Here is a 20,183-nt window from a genome sequence, read left to right on the forward strand (position 1 = left end):
GGAAGAGCGCCTAGTATCTGAGTCATAAGAAACCATGCATTCAGATCAACCCTTTAGGCGCAATGTATGAAACCTTATCAGTAGCGGGCCGATGGATGGATCTATGCGAAGCTTTTGAGCTATCAAGGTCCCCGGAATCAATATAGTACATCAAGCTTTCCGAGCCATTGTATTAAGTATCTGAGTATACTACTATATTACACTACCTGCAGGAAATTAGCTGAGTGGGGCTCCAAAACGCCATCAAGGTTCCTTCGAGATTTGTCCCCTGTCTTCGATGTTAAGACAGAAAGTCTAAGCCAATCGCCGCCACATCAGAAGGGGTGTGCTATACCCAGCAGCTCCTGCAATAGCCGTAGTTAACCGGAACTGGGTACAGGGCTATCATAGGGTCCTGTTTATCTATCAAGGTGCCCGTATAGCTAGCCTCCAGAGTAAGTAACTAAAAATAGACTGTACTTACAAATCTTGGAGAGCAGGTAATCTACGTAGTAGACTATAGATTGAAAGGCCCAAGTTTTTCTTATTGCGAGCCAGAATATATAGTATGGTATACATAAGAGTGTAAGGGATGCCTTGGCTTAGTCAGGCTGATTATAGAGGTAATTCCCCTATATACATAACTATTCGTCTAATGAGACGAGTAAAATAGGTGTGTAAAGTTGTACTGTTGTAGTTACGTAACTGGGCTAGTAAAAGCAAGTCCTTGTAATAATAAGATGGTTTTGTGATACTGATGAAGCGGACCCTAGCTAATAGATCCGGCGCTTATGCTAGCGTAGCATTTGACACGCTCTTGGCGGAGCTAAAATATGACAACATGTAGGGTTAAGTGAGAGGGTCTGATGGATTTGGTCAAAGAACTTAGGAAACGTACTTATCTCTGTATAGTAATGAAGTATCCGATCTGGCTCGTACCTAAATTCGACTGTTTCGATTCTCTGACAGGGTATATGAAGTTGGTTCATACAAAATGCTTAGTCTTCGCGGATGGAATTGAGTCCATATATGCATCGGTTGCATCCAGGAGCTAAATATCCAATATGGACCAAGATACGGCAAAAGCGGGTGTCTTTAGAGTGTTCCTCAATGCCAGTTTTCATATCCACATTCCCCCTGCAAACCATCATCCCACTTGTGTCGTTGTGGCGGGGGATGAATGCCTTGAACTGTGACAGTCGTGTCATGACTATTAGTTGGCAACATACGAGCCATAATAGGAGAGTTTGCAGATAAGGCGTCCAACCACGACTGCAGGAAAAATAAGGAGAACTATGCATCCTAGTCGCGAGGAATATATCTCATGTTGACAGATCACATGCATGCTAAGAAAAGTGGGTGACTTGACTTACTAGCTTGCTTGACTAGACTTTTTCGCAAAAGTTGGAAGCGGTCCGTCTACTAATAGTCTAGTCAGTAGTCTCGTGCCCGAGACTATTTGACTCTACAACAGCTCACCGAATGTTCCGCCAGAAACTTACCTTTCTTCTGACATCTCGTTCTTCACGCTCTCACTTTTCTCTTGAATTCCAGTCCATTGACTTGGAAACCAGAATGATGACCCAGACTTGTGAGGAACCCTTTGCTAACGCAGACAATGCGGTTGTCACGATCGAGAAACCTTTGACAGGCGACTGGTCTAGTGTGCAGCGCGTTTCGCAAAAGCTGCCGCATAACGACGATCCTGTCCAGCGCATCGTCCAGGGCATCGTAGAGCTCTTCAAGCGCATCAAGGGACTCGAAACCCTATACCCCAATCCTACCAACGGGGCCATCTTCAACCAGCTTTTTGACCTAGTCACAACATCCAAGACAACTAGAGCACAAGAGGAAAAGGTGCGCTTACTGCATTCTGCCTTTTACTTCGTCCACATGGCTGCCTGCCTGACTGACACTTTCTTTCCATGTAGATTATGACTGACGCATGCGTGACTGCTGTCATCCCGGAGCTCCGTCAACTCTGGGGTGAAGGAGAATACCTCCTCGAGCTCGAGTTCGCACGCAAAGTCATCAGTGGAAGATCAAGAGCAGAGAGTCAGCTGCTCTTCGAATCTTTCCCTTACTTGGACCAGTACCACCAGCTGGCGCGCATGTGAGTTAAGATACAAACATCCCCATGCCCCTTCCCCTCCATCATTTCAGTCCTATGTTCCCTTCTAGGTGACTGACTGTCCATCACTTCCTCAGGGAGGCCAACACACTCGACACAGCTGTTGGCGAAGCTCAGCTCCCACGCCCGCGGAAGGTCGTCTTCCTCGGTTCGGGTCCGACGCCTTTTACGGCCCTATGTATGCGGCCGAGGCTGGGTCGCGACGTTGAATTCGTTAATGTTGACCGCAGCGAAGAAGCCATCCAACACGGATCCCTGGTTGCCCGCTGCTTGGGTGACGACATGCGCTTCGTCAAGGCTGACGTCTCCTCTATACCTGAAGACATTCGGGACAGCGACGTGGTGCACTTTGCGGCCCTCATCGGCGGGGACGAAGAGCAGAAGCGTGATCTGCTGATCAGCGTCGCAAAAGTCATGAAAAAGAACGCCCTCATCATGATCAGAAGCACCGACAGCCTGAGGCAGTGCCTATATCCGAGGATGGACACAGACGACTATGAGGTTCTGAAATTTTTGACCCCCGTTGTCACAACGAGGTACTTTGGCAAATCAACAAGCTTAACTAGCATTGTGTTTAGTGTCGACTGAGGGATATATCTTTATGTTATGAGTTAGATATAAGGAACAAACAGACTCTGAAATAGAACAAGAAATCTCCTTACTAAGAACTATTTATAATGTAGTTCACAAGTAAGTAAGCCACATAAGTGAGTAAGCGACTTCTTATCGCTAGAAAAACCCTGATTTCTAACTGTTTATTAAAAAACAGGCTTATATCTAGACAATAGTCTAGATTTATTCAATTTCACTAAGACTTACAACGTAGTACACAAGTGAACGGTCTACACAAGTAAATGGTCTACACGAGTGAATGGTCTACTTCCTTATCGCACTTTTAAGGCCACTTTTTCACCTATTTTTTGAAAAATTAGAATAAGGCCTAAAAAAGGTCTAGTCTTCAATATTAAGCTTTAATAATAGTTATATTATAGGACATAGTATTACAAGGACAAAAGTTTAACTAAGTAGACTAGCATCTATACACACCTTGTTACGTGGAGGTAAAGGCTAGCCTACGCTCAAAACAAAGCAGTGCACACCCCTGACATTGTCTGACGCCCCCTGTTAATAATTCCTGCTAGCAGGGACAGCCTTGCTAGATATTGCGGCTATAGTGTAAATCACACCTAGACATGCTTACCACAGAATCCAGTCCAGTTCCTCAGACTACGTCCGCATGTTGAATTAGGTGCTGGGCCTAGGGACAGATATTACGTATAGCAACCTGGAAAGCGGCCTCGAAAATAGCCATTAAAAAATTCAGGTAATGAGTTCCCCCAAACATAACCTAATGCTCTCTACTGCGGTAATAGTGCAAAACCTGTCGCTACATGTAATCATAGCTATAATAAACCTAATAGGGTTAAGAAGAGACTACAAGCCTGTCAGACGCGGACGAAAGGCTCACAGGAGTCGTACAGTTGGAAAATTAGCAAGCAGATGATGATTGATTCTAGTATCACTGATCACTCTGGTTCGCAGTGTGGGCCCTTCTCGACATCTTTACCATTTTCCTCGACATCTTCACCCTTGCCCTCGACATCTTTACCCTCCTTGTCCTTGAAGTCCTCGATCTTAGGTTCGATCAGGGTGACGACCGCGCCAGCCTCAATCTTTCCTACAGGCTCCTTCCATCCTAGATCTCTGGCTAATTCTGTCCAGTTCACGCCCTCAACTATATCTTCCACAGCTTCGCCGTTCTGTGTCTGATTTCAGAAATAAGTGGCGATCTCAATCCACTTCTCAAGCCACTTGTACTCCTCTTTTGGTGTTTCAGCCTCCTGAAGTATAATTTTGCTATTGGTTTTCTGCACCCAATTTTTACATGCATACCCATATGCCTTATTGGCTGTGCAGCTCGACGTGGTACCGGGAAGATTCACTGTGAAATAAAATTTCAACTTGAAATCGCCATCACTATCATCGAAGATGTCGTCACGCTTCCCGTGTCACATCCCGAGTGATTGGGCCCAATGAATGCGCCACCATCCACGAGACGGTTCGTGGATCAGCCCTGAGGCAAAGGTCAACGTGTCTACTTATGTTCCAAGGGCTTTCTTTGACTCACCTGTAGTTCCTGCATAGTTCTTCAGTTCCATCTGTGGGGTCCTCCAAATCATTTTCTTCTCCGGTTGTTAGCCCAAGCTGCGGTGTGCTGGTAAACCTTAGCCACAGGTATAGGACCGGAAAGAACGCTCCCGGAGCATGGATCGTGTTTTCGTTCTTGTGACTTGTCGAAGGGCTCGGCCGAGAACATTTATTTTCTATCAGGCTATATATTATCCCTTTGAATACGAGCGCTACCTATTCGAAGAGATGTGCCATTCTCGGGACTCAATGTACTGCTTGAATACTCGGCAAGTCGGTCCGCAACGGTCAGACCGAATACGCTGCCACAGAGGATAAGGTCTCCGAGACCCTCTCCCGTCATTGAGCATAGCACGACTTCGCTGTTTCTTAGTCATCCCTGAAGCCCAGGACATACGGCCGTAAGGAAGCAGGAAGCGCATAGGCGATGTTGCAACGAGGCGACTTATAGCGGGGGGCTTCATATGCATGCCAATCGAAAGCTGACAAGCCAACTGTTTTTTGACCGGAGTGGAGATGCCCAAGCTTTGGCGTTTAATGTTGCATATGTTGTCACTTATAGGAAAGGCAAGCCGCAGATAGCCATCGTTTTTGACGCAATCGGGTTGCTGTGACTGGAGTTGTTGGTGCGTGGAGTGCTGGGGTTCCCGTCTGTTCTGAGCTTGGATTGGCGCATGCAAGCGGTTAATTACTGCGTTGCCAATCAGTTTTTTCTTTTCTTTTTCTTGTTGCAGATGGAGAAGAGTTGGCGGTGAAGAGGTGAACAGATAACAGAGCCATGTCGCTGTTTGGAAATGACATTAGATTAATAGGTGGGTTCTTCTTCTATAAGCCAACCCAGGATAGAGCTCCGTTGAGGCAGCCTAAGCCTCATGTTATGTAACGATAACCTAGTAGACTAGTCCATATAATACAATAAATCATGGAAACACATGCACATCGTCTTCTCTATACCAGTCCTTTTAGATCTTGGCGACCACCACGTTGTTCTCTTCGTTGTGGACGGGGTGGCTATCCTCAACAGCCAAGGTCTGCTCGTCGTTCAACTTGGGGTTCCTCAGGAGGAAGGCGAAAGCAATCAGAGGGACGGTCAAGCAAATACCGGTAATGGTAAGTAGTCGCTGCACATGCCTGTAGGACTCGATGATGGCCGCGCGCTCGGGGGTGCCAATGGGATAGTCGATGATGGCAGACAACGGTTTACCATAGGTGTAGGTGACCAAGGTCTCGTTGTTGAACTGCGCAAGGTTCTCCTGGAGGGTTGAAGGCAGCACCTGAGTCCAGATGGCGCCGGACACGGTGTTGCCGAAAGCCGAGCCAATGTTGTAGGTGGCAAGGTACAGACCGGTCATGATGGCGAGGTGCTCATGCTTGAGACTACTCTGGATGGAGGCCTGCGCGGGGTACGGGAACATACCGCCCGCAATACCAAGAAGAACCTGGGCGCCGATGACTCCGCTTTGGCCGGAAGGAGAACCGCGGTAGTGGATCAGAAGGCCGAACGCGACCATGAAGAGAACGGTGCCGGCGACGATGAAGTATTTGAGGCGGCGAACCTTGTATACGACAAAGCCGAGGATGAAACCGGTGATGACACTGCAGAACGAGTACAATGACGTGATGCGGGTGGCCTCGGCGATGCTGAAGTCAAAGGCGACGAGACAGACCGTGTACAGGTAGTCTCCCTGCATGTACCACGCCCAGTTCAGGCCCAAGGCGATTCCCAGCGCAGCGACAATGCCGCGATCCTTTATCAGGTAGAAGGGGACCAGCGGGTGCTTGGCCTTGCGCTCCCACAAGACGAAGGCGGGGATACACAAGATACCGATGACGAGGGGCGCGATGATGTGAGCCTCCTGCCAGGACGAGGTCAAGCCGCCTGCCAGAGTAAAGGGGACCAGGATCAAGGCGAAGATGGCGATGACCAAGATGATGCCGATGACGTCAAGCTGCCAGAAGAGCTCGATGAGGAACTTCTTGAGGCCGAGCGTCCGGAAGGGTGACGCGTACGAGTCGAGCAGGCCCTGCTTCCGGGCACGACGGCCGACGATGGACAGGCTGACGATGAGGGGAAGGGCGCAGACGGGGTAGATGATGCACCACATGCCGATGCCCCATTGCCAGGTACTGTTGGCCAGGACCGCCGCCGAGATGTTGCCGCTGACCCAGGTGTTGATGATGAAGGGCAGCGCGGGGATGTAGCTGAACAGCAGGCGGGCGCGGGTGGAGGTAATATCAGCGACGATAACCTCGACGAGCAGCATGATCATGGTGTAGCCGACCTGGTAGATGACGGCGCCGGCGGCAAAGGCCCTGACCTCGGTCGCGCAGGCCTCGACGATGGTGCCGACGACGTAGAAGAGCACAGAAGCGCAGATGAGCTCGACGCGACCGAAGACATCAGCGATCTTGGCGGCGGTGGGCTGGGCGGCGGCGGCGATGACGGAGCGCAGGACGTTGACGGTGGCGAGGAGGGAGTGGGTGGCGTAGCTGTTGGTGGCCGAGGGCTGGTAGGCGTAGCGGAGGGTGCCGTCGAGGCCGTAGGCGTAGGCGACGAGGAAGACGCCGAAGAAGATGAAGACGCGGTCGGTGCGGGTGATGGCGGCGGCGAGGGCCTCGACCCGCACGACACCCGGCGACTTTTCGCCGATGATGCTCCCGGAGGAGTGCTCGTAGGCTGGGGGGCCGTTGTTGATGTTGTTGTTGTCGGCGACGGCGGCGCCCTTCTCGGGCGAGGAGGCCTCCGGGCCCGGCGAGACGGCCTCGGCGGGAGACTCGGCCTCCTTCTTGCGGCCAAAGAGTCCCATGTTGTCCCCACGGGATGACCGTCGGTCTGAGAAGAGGCGGTATCGGGAGGTTCGGTGACGTGTATGTCGTCGGCGCGACGGAAGCTGTGACACCACAGAGGTCAAAGCGTGAAGATGAGTGCCGCTCGGCGCAGGTTGACCGGGGTGAGGGTGATTAGGTGACAAGTGTACGCCGATGAGCGACTTGAGACGAAAATAGAGTATGTTTAACCTCTTGGTCGCACAGAGTCCGCTACCCTAGGATCTTGAATAGCAGTATCTCTGATAAGCAGTCACACAGATCAAGGTCTGAAGGCCTGCTAGCAAGAAGAAAGAGATAGTAAGAAAGGAAAACTCCCAGAGCCTTGAGCCGTCTGCAAGAGAGACTGGGATGGAGGGGAAAGCAGGCGAGGTTGCATCAGCCGCTTTTTAACTTTCTTATGGCGAAAAGCAGCTTTATCGCTCCCCATGCCTTGCAGGCCGCCGAGCCAAGGCCAGCAGTACTACGTTGTCTTTCCCATCCCCACCTTCGTGAACATCGGAGCCATTCCGGGGGTGTCAGTGTTAGCCAACGAGTGCCAACCAACCTATCAGAGCGAGAGGGAGAAGACCAGGTTCAAATCCTTACTGTACGCTAGCCCAACACGAACGAGAAGGGGGAGAAAAAAACTTATCGAATGGGCTGGTGGTGGTGGTGCGTATGCACATGGGTGATGGTCGGGATTAGGCCTGCGCAAGTGAGCAGAGACAACCGAACCATCAGAGTTTTTTTTATCAGATCCATCTTATCTGATGTTAGCGCGGACGCCTGACTCTGGACCGATGGGGCGACCGATACCGCAAACGGTTACGTTTCTCGTTGGTGTCTCTCCCATGGTCACCCCAACCACCCCAGCCATGCATAGCCTACTGGAGAAGATAATGGGCAACGGCTTACTCTGTACGGATACTCTTTCTCCTTGCCTGTGAAGTACCGTGAAAGACTGTTACTTCACAGAGGCCGTCAGTAGAATATGGTTCTGACTCGATTAGGCTATCGGCGGTCCTCCGACAAACTCACAGGGATACTGTGCAATGCTGGTGCATCAAGCGCATTTCGTCTTGCTCTGATCATTGTGAATCGAACTCACATCGTGTTTCTCTCTCTCTTTCTTTCTCTCTTCCCGTCTCTCGCTCTTCAGCAGAGACATCATACCTCGTAGAGGACCACGCATCGGACCCTTGCCTCCTAAGCTACCCATGCGCACCCGTATCCATGTTCTCATGTGCCTCTCGCCCGCCCCCCCACTTCGCGACCCGTCTGGCCATCCATGGCATCCGTCTCCGCATGCTCCCGACTGGCTCAGGAACGGGGTGGCCAAGTGACCGAATCATCGGTCAACCCGGTAAAGCGCGACGAATGGTTGCCACCAAGTAAGAGCTACAGCGGATTCAGTAGCCAAACCAAGTTGATCCTCCGCTGGGAAATGGGCTCGGACCGGCGTCTAGATCCTTCGCCGTTCTCCAGTTCGGTCAGTGTTTCCCTTGCTGGTCGAGTCCCACTGACACATTCTGGCTAGAGCTGCTTCGGATACTACTCTTTTCTGTTTCCTCGGTTCCTCGGAAACCGAGTAACCTAGAAATGTATGTATGCCAAGCCTACATATCACTCTCACGCGCTCACGAGTCTCCATATGCATCATCTCTAGTACCGGTCTGCAGGCGGGGCCATTTTTATCCATCCATGCTGACGGTGTCTCTCTCTCTCTCTACTACATGTCCGCCTGATTGCCGCCCGCAGCTAGTCTACCAAACTCTTAGCCCGGCATCATACAAGTGCCGTCTCCAACGACACTCGACTAGCAAGGGTTCAATTCCATCGACACATGGGAAAAGAGGGCCACTTCCGATCAATGGAGTTTCCCTAGCTACTAAATAGTGTGCCGGGACCCATCTCGGCGACCGAGATCGTGGAAGTGAACCATAGTGTCGGGTGCAACCAAATAGCCGGTTCCAGCCCTTCCAGTACCAAACACAGCTTGTGAGGGACTAGGTGCTCACCGCCGGGTCATGAGAGCTTCTTCCAGGCCTAGACTTTGAGTTTAGGCCAACGAGTGTTCCTTGTGATTGTCACTCGCACGCTGCCCCAACCCAGCTTAGATCAACACCTCTCTCTGACTCTGTATTTTCCCTTCTCTAAACCTGCCAGCCAGTCTCACCTTCGTCAGCCGCAGCGCCAACCACCCCAGAGAGACCGCGATCAAGTGATCCACGCCAAGCATGACTTGCCCTCATCTATCCATGGGCGGCAAGCCTCATGGCCATAATGCCTGCCGCCTTACGCTATCCAGAACCAGATCCTCTCTAGCCAGTTCCGCGGCTTCACGACCGGCCACGTCGGCTCAAGCCGGTCAATCTCCGCCTTTCCCGACCAAATGTCCATCTCCGACAGCTTCACAAACTTGGTCTTTTTGGCAAATTTGTATCCCAGAAACAGAGACAGGAAAATCGGTATGTCAATGTACGGCGGCAGAAACGTCTTGGCGCTGAACCGCCCAGGGAAGAATGCGTCGAAGCCGTTGAACACTGCCACGGTCAGGCAGAAGACGATGGAAAAGTACGCGAGGAACGGCTGCATCGGGGCCTTGTACGGCAGCGTGTCGCGGTCGACGCCGTTGTGCCTGAGGCACTGGTAGAAGCGCAGGTAGACGAAGCACACGCTGGCCCAGACGATGAGCGTGCTCACGGCGCTGAGGTTGCTGATCCAGAAGAACACCTCGGCGGCGCGGTTGTCGACGTTGAGGTAGACCAGGCAGCCCAGCGCCGTCGTGGCGGCGACGCAGGCGTACGGCACGCCGAACCGCTCGAACCGGAGGACGGCGGGCGCCTTGCCGTCGAGCGCGGCCGCGTACAGGACCCGCGTCGAGGCGTAGAAGAAGGAGTTGCCCGCCGACCAGGCCGAGCTGAGCACGACGCCGTTGATGATGGACGGCAGAGTACGGATGCCCGCGTTGCGGATGGCGATGACGAACGGGCTCTGGGCCGCGCCGGGCGCGCTGCTGCCGATCGCGTCGAGCAGGCTCGGGTCCTCGGACGACACGCACAGCCCGACGAGGAAGATGGCGAGGACGTAGAAGATTGCGATGCGCCAGAAGACGCGGCGGATCGCCTTGGGGATGTTGCGCCGCGGGTTCTCCGTCTCGCCGGACGCGACGACGACCATCTCGCTGCCGCCGTAGGAGAAGGTCGCCTGGATGAAGACCTTCCAGAACGCGAGGAGCCGGCCGAGCGCGCCCGGCCGGAGGTACTCGCGCATCGGCCCGGGGTCGTTCCAGTACCGGAAGCCGATGGCCTCGCCGCTCGGCCCGCCGCCAACGGTGATGATGAACATGAGGAGGATGAGGCCGACGATGGTGGTGAGCTTGACGGCGCCGAAGAAGAACTCGGCCTCGCCGTATATCCGGACCGGCAGGCAGTTGACGACGACCATGGCCAGGAAGAAGACCGTGATCAGGGCCGCGCGCGGCACCGCGTGGTCCCAGTAGTCGAGGATGACCACCGAGACGGTGACCTCGATCGGGACGCCGATGGCGAACTGATACCTGTCTCGCTTTAGCGTCCGCACGATTCTCGGCTCGGTTCCACGTCGCGGATGAAGTCGCCTAGCCGCACCGATAGCTCGCCGGCCTTACATCCTGGCGCACCTAAGAAGAACGGGGACTGTCTCACCAGTAGTTCCACCCCAGGGTGAAGCCGAGGGCGGGGTCAACGAAGCGCGCCGCAAAGATCGGCACGGCCCCGGGTATCGGAAGCCACGCCGCCATCTCGCCGAGGCTGTTGATCACGCAGTAGAGGTTGAAGCCCGTGACGGCGTACGAGATGAAGGCCGACAGGGGGCCGGCCAGGGAGAGGACCTGGCCGCTGCCAACGAAGAGCCCCGTGCCGATGGCGCCAGAGAGGGCGAGGAACTGTACATGGCGAGACTTGAGCTTCCGGTCCAACGTGCCAATGTGTTTTAGTTCCTGCTGCTGCTTGAGGTCTGTCGCTCCCCCGGCCGCGGCCGTCCCTGGCTCGATGTCGAGGTCGTTGGACTCCCTGGCCGTTCCGGGCCCTTTTGGCCCCTGTTTCTTCTCCATGTATGCCTCGCCACTCTTTTTGAAAAAGTAGCTTTTCTTCTAGAAAGCAGTTTGAAATCGCTGGGGTCCGCGGATATGATGAGCCTGGCCGAGCAACGCATTCTATCTGGGTTTGGACATTATATCAAGACGACGAATAGGACAGAGAAACGCGCGGGCCTGGGCTGGGTTTAAGCCCCGTAACCCCCGAATCCTCCTACCTCCTCTTTTACCATTTACTACCAAGGTTCGCTCCTTGAGCGTAGTTTCTCTTCCCTAATCAGTATCATGCGTGCAGATCCCTGCGTTGTGATGCTGCACATGGCCAGGCAAAATGCGGGGTTGATAAGAGATGCAACCCATCTGATGGATGGCCCAAACACCAAATGATTGCAGACTCAAGATGCCGTATCTCAAAGGTCTGGCCCGACCACTCATGTAGATGATATGGCCTAAGAATGCATGTAAATTCCTAAAAGTAACTCGATAGTTGCGAAACATTGTACTTCATAATGGCCAGTTAGGTCGAGGTAGGTTAAAACATGATCATAGAGCGTAAGCCATTATGAATCTGTGCTCTCAATAGCGTAAGAGGTTACGTGCAGCTGTTAGTAAATAAAATGTTAAAATGATACCATATATATATATATATTGTTGATTACGTGCGCGTGTAGAAATCGAACTCGTATACTCGCCCTGAGTTGGCTTCTACCATATTGTGTTTGAATAATCTTTTTTTTAGGATTCTTAGCGGCTCATTAGTGATTGCATCATGAGTCTCTAGGTCGGTTGGACTATTCTTGAATTCTCTTCTTTTTTTAGTGCTGAGCAATCAGCTCCTCTGATAGACTGAGGCTTCCAGAAAACACTCCCCCGTCATCTTGTCATTAACACATGCTTGTACGATATACTCTACCCTTTCAGTCTTCTGGTCTTTTGTATCCCGACGCTTAGATCAACAAATGTTCAACTTCGAAGAAGAAACAAACTTCGGTTTATCCCACCTCCTCATAATCCTGTAGAGATCAAAATTATCGCCGCCTGGACATACGACAAGGACTCAAACTTCGAATCACATCTCGTGGGAACAGCATACCAGGAGCTTACGTGGTTTGTCAATACCTCAACTATCAAGCGCTTCATAATACTGGAGCGGTGTACGGGTATCTAGAGCTTCTCAAGCTTCCAGTATCAAAACTCCCAACACGTTCCGTTCTCTCAGCAGTATCCCAAGTCCACCACTCGAACCACCTGTCCCCTCAATCTCCACCGAATACGATCCAAACGTCTCAGGTACTCCAAACTCGTTTCTCCGGATCTTCGTCCGGTATGTGTGCCAACACCCGACAGCTCATACCCTGCAACCCGCCCACCGCTCCACGGTCTCGTCTCCGCCCCCCCGGCACTCTCCGAAGCTCCCTCAATGCCCCGCAGACGAACGTGTCGGCCCACGAGAAGCCAGTGCAGGATATAAGGGAACGGCCTGGCATACTCGACGGCACTCCTGAAAACCGGCGCACCGTCGACTGTCGTTTGGTACGAGATGCTGGCGCCGTGCTGTAAAAGAGCCTTAACGGCTTCGAGATTGCCCTTGGCGCACGCCACCATCAGCGCAGAACCCTCCACGGACCCTTCGACGTCGATTCTCGCGCCGTAGCGAAGGAGCGTGGGTATGCAGTCAAGCTTCTCCCTGATCACGGCGTTGCAGAGCGGGCTGACGAACGTTTCCGGTGTCGAGTTGGCCAGCTGGACTGCGTTCTCTGGAGGGAGGCGTCTGAACAGCCTTTTCAGGATATCGTTGGCCGTCGTGCGGCTGAACTCGATGACGAGGGACAGGAATCCCGCCCGTGTGTCCCTGACCCGGGAAAAGTCGAACCCGTAGTTGAACATCAGACCCGGAAACCCGCCGCGGAGGATGACTTCGTGGATCGGCGTGTACCCTTGGTTGTCGAACCTGTAAGGGTCCAGACCGAGCCCCATGAGCCAGATGAACATGTCTGGGTCCCTGGACCTCTCGCCGCAGACACCGAGTAGGCTCACACCCTTGGCGCTGCGGACATGGATGTCGGCGCCGTGCTCCACAAGCAACTGCGCCATCTCCAGGTGGCCCTCCAAGACGGCCGTGATCAGGGGGGTGGAGGACCTCGAGGCCCAGAGGTTAGGGTTCGCCCCGTGCGCTAAGAGAAGGCGGGCGCCATCCAGGTGGTTGGCGCTTGTGACCTCGTTGAGCGGAGTGCCGGAGAACTGCTGTCCAGGCAGATTAACGTCCGCGCCGTACCTCAGGAGGGCTTCAATCATCTCAGTGCTGCAAATCGCTCCACAATGAAGCGAATCTATTGCAACTAGCAGCGGCGTTTGGCCGATACGGAACATGGGCAGCAGATCCGGCGAGGCGACAGGCTGGTTGACATAGTGCCTGAGAATGACGTCCGCTTCGGATTCCGATGCAGCGGGCGTGTCAGTTCCGACAAGATTCGATGCGGGATCATATGACCCCGAGATGCCCTTCGCGGGTGATGATGGCCATGCCCGCATGCCACGGAGAAGCTTCGCATGATGCTCAGGAGACTCTCTGATCCAATCGGCAACCATATGCATCCTGTCCGGCACGTTGCCGATGGCGGCACAATGAAAGGGACTCAACTCGTGGCCGCTCCAGTCTATGGCACCCAGAAGGTACGTGACGAACCCTTTCATGTCTTGTCTCGGGATATGGTCGGGTAGCATGAGGGCTATGTGCAAAGCGGTGCAAGGGTAATGTAAGCTCGGGGCGACGATGGAGTGCCGCGCGCAGCGGTTGGCGCGGCTCCACGTCGTCATGCCGTGATCCAGAAATACTTCACCAATCGCGAACTGTCCACGGGCAGCTGCAAGGACGAGAGGCGAGCATTCGCCGCAACTCATCCGAATCGAGTTGACGTCCTCTGGGTCTACCATCTTCAGAGCACTAGTAGCCAGCTCCTTCTCGCTCGTTTCGATGAAGAGTTCCAGGACGACGCCAATGAGGCTCGCTCGACCCCTGATCCTCTCTGTTGTTTTCACCAGTTCATGGATCAAAGGCCGGAACGGCTCTATCACGTCTCTGTCTTCGTGCTGGAAGGCCGCCATTAAGGCCCCCGGAACGTTCATTTTGTTGACAGTCTCCGAGTCGAGTTCCAGAAGCGCCTTGACAACCTCACACCCGTTCCTTGCCGCGATGCTCAGGGGATCCCAGTGACCCCGGGATGGGAGCTCGGCCGTTGGGTCTGCGCCGTGCTCCAGGAGCACCCGGACGCAAGACCCGTCGCCGTCGTCACTGGCGGCAGCAAAGTGTATAGGCCGCCAACCATCTGCGGTTTGCGAGTCCACATCAAGGTCTAAAGCCTCCAGGCAGAACTGAATAACTTCGGAGCAACCACTAGAGGCTGCTAAGTGGAGCACATTGCAGTCATCCTTTAGTGTGACCCCCGGGTCGGTCATTCCGTAGAAATCATAAGTGCATGTTTTCTCCCAGTCGAAGCTGCTGTCAATTTCCTGAATCTTGCAAAGAACGGGCAAGTTGCCCAGCAAGGCTGCAGTAAGTGCTGCGTTAAACCCAGTCGTCGATAACGCCGCTGGGTCTGCACCCGCTTCGAGTAAGACCAGCGCAGAGTCAGTTCGGTGCGCTTTAATGTAAGCTACGACTATTGGCACCCCTCCGGGAGTCTTTACGTTGGGATCACATCCCTTACGTACAATGGCAGACAGCTTGTGAGCGCTGTGTAAAATTCTAGGGTCGAGAAGCCTGTAGAGCAATCCGGTTCCAAAATTGTTGTCGTCGTCTAGACTTCTCACATCGACGTGCTCAAGGAGCTGGTCGAACATGGCTGGCTGACACCTCGAAAATGGCATAAATGCCGACTCGAATGCGGAAAAGCCCTGATGGGGTGCATGTATTGAAACACGCAAGTCGAGCAACTTCGCGACGAGGTCCGTATGATCCAGTTCAATGGCCAGCTTGAGACACTGTACAGCAGTCTTTGACTCTCTGAAGCTATCAGCTTTGGTTGATGCTTGCAGGATCGAGAATATGATTTCCTCCAAACACCTCGGGGTTATGACACGAGACGAAGCCATTTTCGCCCAGCTCGATAGAACCGGGATGAGCCCGCATTCTCCTTTCTCTTCCTCGTATTTTGCCAACGCTCTCTTCTTGATCAAGCATTGGACAGCATTGTGCAAAGAGACCCAGGCGTTGGCTCCCGACGGCCACTCGGAGGCCCATGTGCCGATGACTACAACAGCAAAACGCTCCCAGAGCCCAGCACCGTCACTGTTGCGGGATTGTAAGACGTTGCTTGTCAGAAGGTTGTTGTACGCAGCAACGTCGAGCGGCCGGGAGCTTTCAAAGAGTTGGTTCAGGCCGCTGCCGCTTAATCCCGAGTTATTGAAAAATGAAAACATCGTTTCGGCAGGCGACAGCCCCTCCCTTGTCAAAAGCGGCTCGACCTTCAGGTCTAAGAGCATTTTGACCAGAGGCTCACCGGCACCAGTGTTGAGGCAATGCAGGACGTTCCGGCCGTCGTTGTCCACTTCAAAGGGATCGGCACCAAAGTCAACTAACTTGCGAACCAATTCATAAGAGCACCATTCTGCTGCTAGGAAAATGAGGGGAGTCGGGCTCTGGAGATAAGCAACATTCGGTACGCAGACCTCAAGCATACGAAGAGCCCCGACGGGGTCTTTGGGTTTGGAATTGAGATTCCTCTTCATCAGCTTGAATGGATAGATGATGGACTGGGCGATGGGTGTTGATCCGTTTTTCATCAGCCCTTTGAGGTTTTGATCCTTGTGTTCGTCGTGTTCGTGAAGGACATTGATCAAATCGATGTCCGAGTTTGCAGCGGCGAAGTGCCAGACGTTGCGGCCACTTTCGTCGGTGTCTGTGGTTCTTGCGCCGCGACCGAGGAGAAGTTTGAGGACTTCTGGCGATTCGGAGAGCATCAGGGGTGTTTGGTCATGTTGATTGCGTACGTGAACGTCGATGGCCTCTCCGGAATCCAATATAAGAGATACCAGGTTGGCTTCATCGGCCTCAACTGCATAGTGAAGAATGGTGTAGGGTTTTAGGGGCTTTGGCAATGCGGCATTATCATCAAGAGTTGAGCTTGACCGCTTTCTGGAGTGGTGCTCCATTGATGCGTTGGGATCCCACCGAGGGTCCAGGATTAGCCTTCTGATGACTGCAATATCGGAGTCCTGGATTGCTTCACGGACCATGTTCGTATAGACCGTGTCCGATATGTCAAGGGGTCTTGATCCTCGGTCCGAACAAAGACCAGTGAGATCGAAACGTTCCATAACATCGTAAACTCCAGTCGCCAATAATGACCAGGTGTCATGTTCGCTGTCGTAATGAGAAACTGCGAGGTCGAGAATTTCGGGTAGAACAGGTGCCAGGAAGGAGGGCGTTAGCTGAGGCAGCGGTGACGGCCAGTATTGGAGAATGGAGTCCTTTCCGTGAAACAGCTGGACAAACCGCTTGTCGAGGTTAAGTTGCGACCGAAGAATGCGCACCATGATCTCTGGAGCATGTATCGACTGGCAGGTTAAGAACGCTAGAGTTCCCAGCGAGAACTCTTCATCTTGCTGGGGTCCAGCTGGGGTCAGCGCGCACGAAGCACCAGCATCCAGAAGAACGTTGAGGGTAGACTCTTGCCAGCCGCCTGGGCGGCAATCAGTTAGCAGCTGAGCCGGGTCAGCGGACCGAGCTAAAAGCGCAGCTGGGCCAAGTAGAGCGCAATAAAGAGGCGTCCCCATAGGACTCTGTTGGTTCACATCTTGCTTTTCCAGGATTATCAGATGCTCGCACAACTGCGGTAAACCCAGTGCAGCAGCAATGTGAAGAGGGCTGACAGATGCATCCGAACCTATCGACATCAGCCGAAGAAGCGGCGACATGGACACAGCGCCCGACTTGGGGTTGAACTTGTTCGGCCACTCTTGTCGAGCATACTCCAGAAGCCAGTGCATGAAGTTTGCAGACTTATTTGGGTGGAAAAGCATTCGGAGCCCTTCCTCAACTAAATGGTAGTAGGATAGGGCTACTTTGGGCAGAGCCCTTGCGCACGAAGCGTACTCGGGGTGCGTGATGTCTCTCTTAGCAACGTTCATCAGATGAGAGTGGCAGCTGTCTAACTTGTGGCCAAATTTGGTGTTTAGCAACACAGACAAGCATTCCACCGGATCAATGTCTAAAGCGTCGAGTCCCGGTTTGTTCGTCACGCCATGCTCTTGCTTCTGCGGCGGTTTGCGAGGCCCAGTCGCTGACAAACAAACAAGCAGGGCAGGCCAAGAAGCGGCCTGAACCGCCGGAGCGAGCTGGAATTCGAGTTTACGTATTTGAGACGTGAGTTCTGGTAGTGAAGTTGGTCCGCTTGCTGCTTTCGATGGTCCAGAGGCGGTCGACCAAGCCAGATTCAGGTCGTCAAGAGTGGTGGATAATTCATCGATGAGGGTGTAACCGGGACACGCCAGCTGTGCCTCATTATCCGCATCTTCAAGATCTTCGAAAAGAAGAGAGAGGCTATGGAGCGTGCCACTGATGAGTCTCAGTGCTTCCCGGATCTCGCCATGACTGCCTGGTTGGCGGATATGTCGATATGTCGACTCTGTTTTTGCCTGGACATCGGCGAGGCTTTGCCAGAGGCGCTGGTCCGATACCATCGTTAGGAACGCACTCGAACACGTCTCATACGCGAGTAAATGAATCAAGTGAGCACGATCGAGTCAAATTGAATGAGTCTTAGCATGGCTTGAGGCTCGGCGGAAGAGGTGCGATGGGCGGGCGGCATCGGTGGTTGAAGGTGGAGAATGACGAAATGCGGACCGCCGCACGTCAGCAACGACAGCAAGTTAATTTGCCCAGCAGATGTGTGTGCTTACATAAGATATCCACTGCCAAGTCGCATACGGCATCAACAGCATCGTAGGAGCGAGGCATCATCGTTTGGTGTCTTGCACTTTATTGTGCTATGTATCAATGGGATTCTCCGCCGAAATTCCTTTGGATCATATACAAGGGTTGAGGGGCTAAAAAAGAGGGGGGGAAAAAGTAAAAAAAGAGAAAGAAAAAAAAACCAAAGGAGCGGAATAAGAGCCTCGAGAGACGGCCATGGTATTGGCAGTCTATTTTACCATCATTGCAACTCGGAGTGTATGTGCCGTCGCTACACATCTTTGTCAATTGACCACCTGGTTCAGTAGCAATTACTGCAAGCATCTTTCATGACATAAGCAATATAGCTGCTAATAATAGCCTGTACGATCTGGAGATGGGCGACAACTTGCGGATTAAACCCAAGGTTTGGTACATTGGAGGTTGAACTTGAGAGTGGGTGATTAACAGACGAGATGTTATATTTCAAAGAAGAGTGGGGTGTTGCGACGGAGAAATTGACAACTATTTGTACTCGTTTGGCTGCATGTCGGCATCTCCATGCTTAAATCCTTTAAAGGTTTTAAGGCACCCGAACTATCTGCATGCCTCAGTCAGGAAATGCCCGAGAAACGCATCAAAGTTTCACTACTGTATCCTGGTGGCGGACTACTAAAACTTGTCAGGTCTGGGGCGAATGCCTGCTATTGAGTCTTCAAAGAGAAGGAAATATTGTTCTGCAAAGTGAATGTTGATGGCCTTGCGGTCATCCTTGGATGGTTAGAAAAAATCATATCATGTAACAACAAAATGGTCCTCAAATTAGGTGTAACGATGGATATCTCGATGAACCACAGACATTTGACTTTCCACGACTGATGTGGCATGATTGATGATCGTCAGACTCGTAGCATGCCTAGCCTGAAATCTAATTTACCTCCAGTACTACGAAGGCCCTATACGTGTACCAGGAACCCGGTTAGGGGGTAGATGGAAAGGCAGAAAACCGAATTCCCGGATGGCTGGGTCCTAGTTGTTGCTCGCTCGGATTCTGGCCGATAGTCATAGAGGACTTGAATAGCATAACTCTCGAAACAACTTAGAACCACCTCAACCGCTACGCATCAGCGCTGCTATTCTTTTGTTGTTCCATATACACCCCGGCGTTCTGTTTAGCTCGATGCTGGGAGGTATTTGTGGATGCTCTCCAAAGCTAACTTGGACTCTTTCTGTTGGGCGCTGGCCCGTTCTCATAACAATAACAATCATACCGAGCAGTTAATCACATACCGGTATGTTAGTTGATCGTGTGTTCCATGCGTAGCAGCTATCCAAATTGCGATGGAAGTGCGCCTTGCCTATTCTAGACCTTGTCAAAGCTTTGGCGGGGCGTCCGAGGTGTTCTGGTATTTCATCAATGGCGTTGCTGTTCAGAGTCTGTGGTGTTGTTGTGCCAATTTCACATTTCTCATTCTGTTGGCTAGTGTCGAAGATTGAGCAGAGAGCATGAGCTCCCGTCGTGCATTTACCTCTGAACTGCGGCTCATTTTGATTCTGCAGCAGCAGATTATCAATGCCTTGCCTCTCGTGATTTCATTTGAGGCCGCTTCATTCTTGGATCCTATGTCTAATGTCGGCAAGCTCTGAATCACGTCACAAGTGCTGACGGGAGAGCGCCCGAAGAAAAGCAAAGAAATGAAAGGTCGACTGGAACTGTGCCTTGGCTGGTTTTCCACCGTTTTGTTAGCCTCATGTAGGTCTATTCTTATGTGCTGATGGTCTCAGCTCGCGTGCCGTCGGCTAAGCCCTGCGCTTCCGCCGTCATGATTCCTTCTTCTTGTACTCTTGTATCAGCCATCACGCTGCTTCATATGAGAAGCTACTTGTCGTACAGGTGTTCCCCGCAGTGTCACTGCCAGACGGCCATGGAGGATGCATCACGGCCCATTCGTGGCTGCTTGTCAAACCTCGATTTCCCTGACAACAGCTCGGTGGCTCTCCTTTCTCCTATTCTTGCTCGAGGTTTGGAGAAATCCGAAGGACATAAGAGACTAAGAAATAAGTGGCAAGTGCTGCACGGTTCTGTCTGTGAGGCACCGGATACATAATTATCTTTGCCTGTTTGAGCAGAAGACCTACAACCGTGCATC

At 52.6% G+C, this 20,183-nt stretch overlaps 6 protein-coding genes across 6 annotated transcripts; 1 reads left to right on the forward strand and 5 right to left on the reverse strand.

Moving 5' to 3' along the window:
- Nucleotides 1–509: 509 nt before the first annotated feature.
- LY79DRAFT_549856 (uncharacterized protein) lies at nt 510–1,309 on the reverse strand. Its single transcript, XM_060557507.1, has one exon. The coding sequence runs from the start codon at nt 1,278–1,280 to the stop codon at nt 978–980; it is 303 nt and encodes a 100-aa protein (XP_060415319.1). The 5' UTR covers nt 1,281–1,309; the 3' UTR covers nt 510–977.
- A 245-nt stretch (nt 1,310–1,554) lies between these two features.
- On the forward strand, nt 1,555–2,698 carry LY79DRAFT_512967 (nicotianamine synthase; the record flags this gene model as incomplete). The annotated part of the gene is made up of 3 exons (XM_060554442.1): nt 1,555–1,836; nt 1,911–2,092; nt 2,188–2,698. 3 exons carry the CDS (start codon nt 1,555–1,557, stop codon nt 2,696–2,698), a joined length of 975 nt encoding a protein of 324 aa, XP_060415320.1.
- A 938-nt stretch (nt 2,699–3,636) lies between these two features.
- Nucleotides 3,637–4,601, reverse strand: LY79DRAFT_578747 (uncharacterized protein; the record flags this gene model as incomplete). The annotated part of the gene is made up of 4 exons (XM_060559971.1): nt 3,637–3,845; nt 3,996–4,087; nt 4,239–4,434; nt 4,475–4,601. The coding sequence occupies 4 exons, from the start codon at nt 4,599–4,601 to the stop codon at nt 3,637–3,639; spliced, it is 624 nt and encodes a 207-aa protein (XP_060415321.1).
- A 619-nt stretch (nt 4,602–5,220) lies between these two features.
- Nucleotides 5,221–7,065, reverse strand: LY79DRAFT_512992 (major facilitator superfamily transporter; the record flags this gene model as incomplete). Its single annotated transcript, XM_060554444.1, has 1 exon — nt 5,221–7,065. One exon carries the CDS (start codon nt 7,063–7,065, stop codon nt 5,221–5,223), a length of 1,845 nt encoding a protein of 614 aa, XP_060415322.1.
- A 2,296-nt stretch (nt 7,066–9,361) lies between these two features.
- On the reverse strand, nt 9,362–11,159 carry LY79DRAFT_589277 (amino acid permease; the record flags this gene model as incomplete). Its single annotated transcript, XM_060561013.1, has 2 exons — nt 9,362–10,625; nt 10,753–11,159. 2 exons carry the CDS (start codon nt 11,157–11,159, stop codon nt 9,362–9,364), a joined length of 1,671 nt encoding a protein of 556 aa, XP_060415323.1.
- A 1,074-nt stretch (nt 11,160–12,233) lies between these two features.
- Nucleotides 12,234–17,955, reverse strand: LY79DRAFT_549867 (ankyrin repeat-containing domain protein). The gene has a single exon (XM_060557508.1). The coding sequence runs from the start codon at nt 17,820–17,822 to the stop codon at nt 12,357–12,359; it is 5,466 nt and encodes a 1,821-aa protein (XP_060415324.1). The 5' UTR covers nt 17,823–17,955; the 3' UTR covers nt 12,234–12,356.
- Between the last annotated feature and the right edge of the window lie 2,228 nt (nt 17,956–20,183).

The sequence above is a fragment of the Colletotrichum navitas genome, assembly GCF_030913465.1.
Source record: "Colletotrichum navitas strain CBS 125086 chromosome Unknown LY79scaffold_21, whole genome shotgun sequence".
NCBI lineage: Eukaryota > Fungi > Ascomycota > Sordariomycetes > Glomerellales > Glomerellaceae > Colletotrichum > Colletotrichum navitas.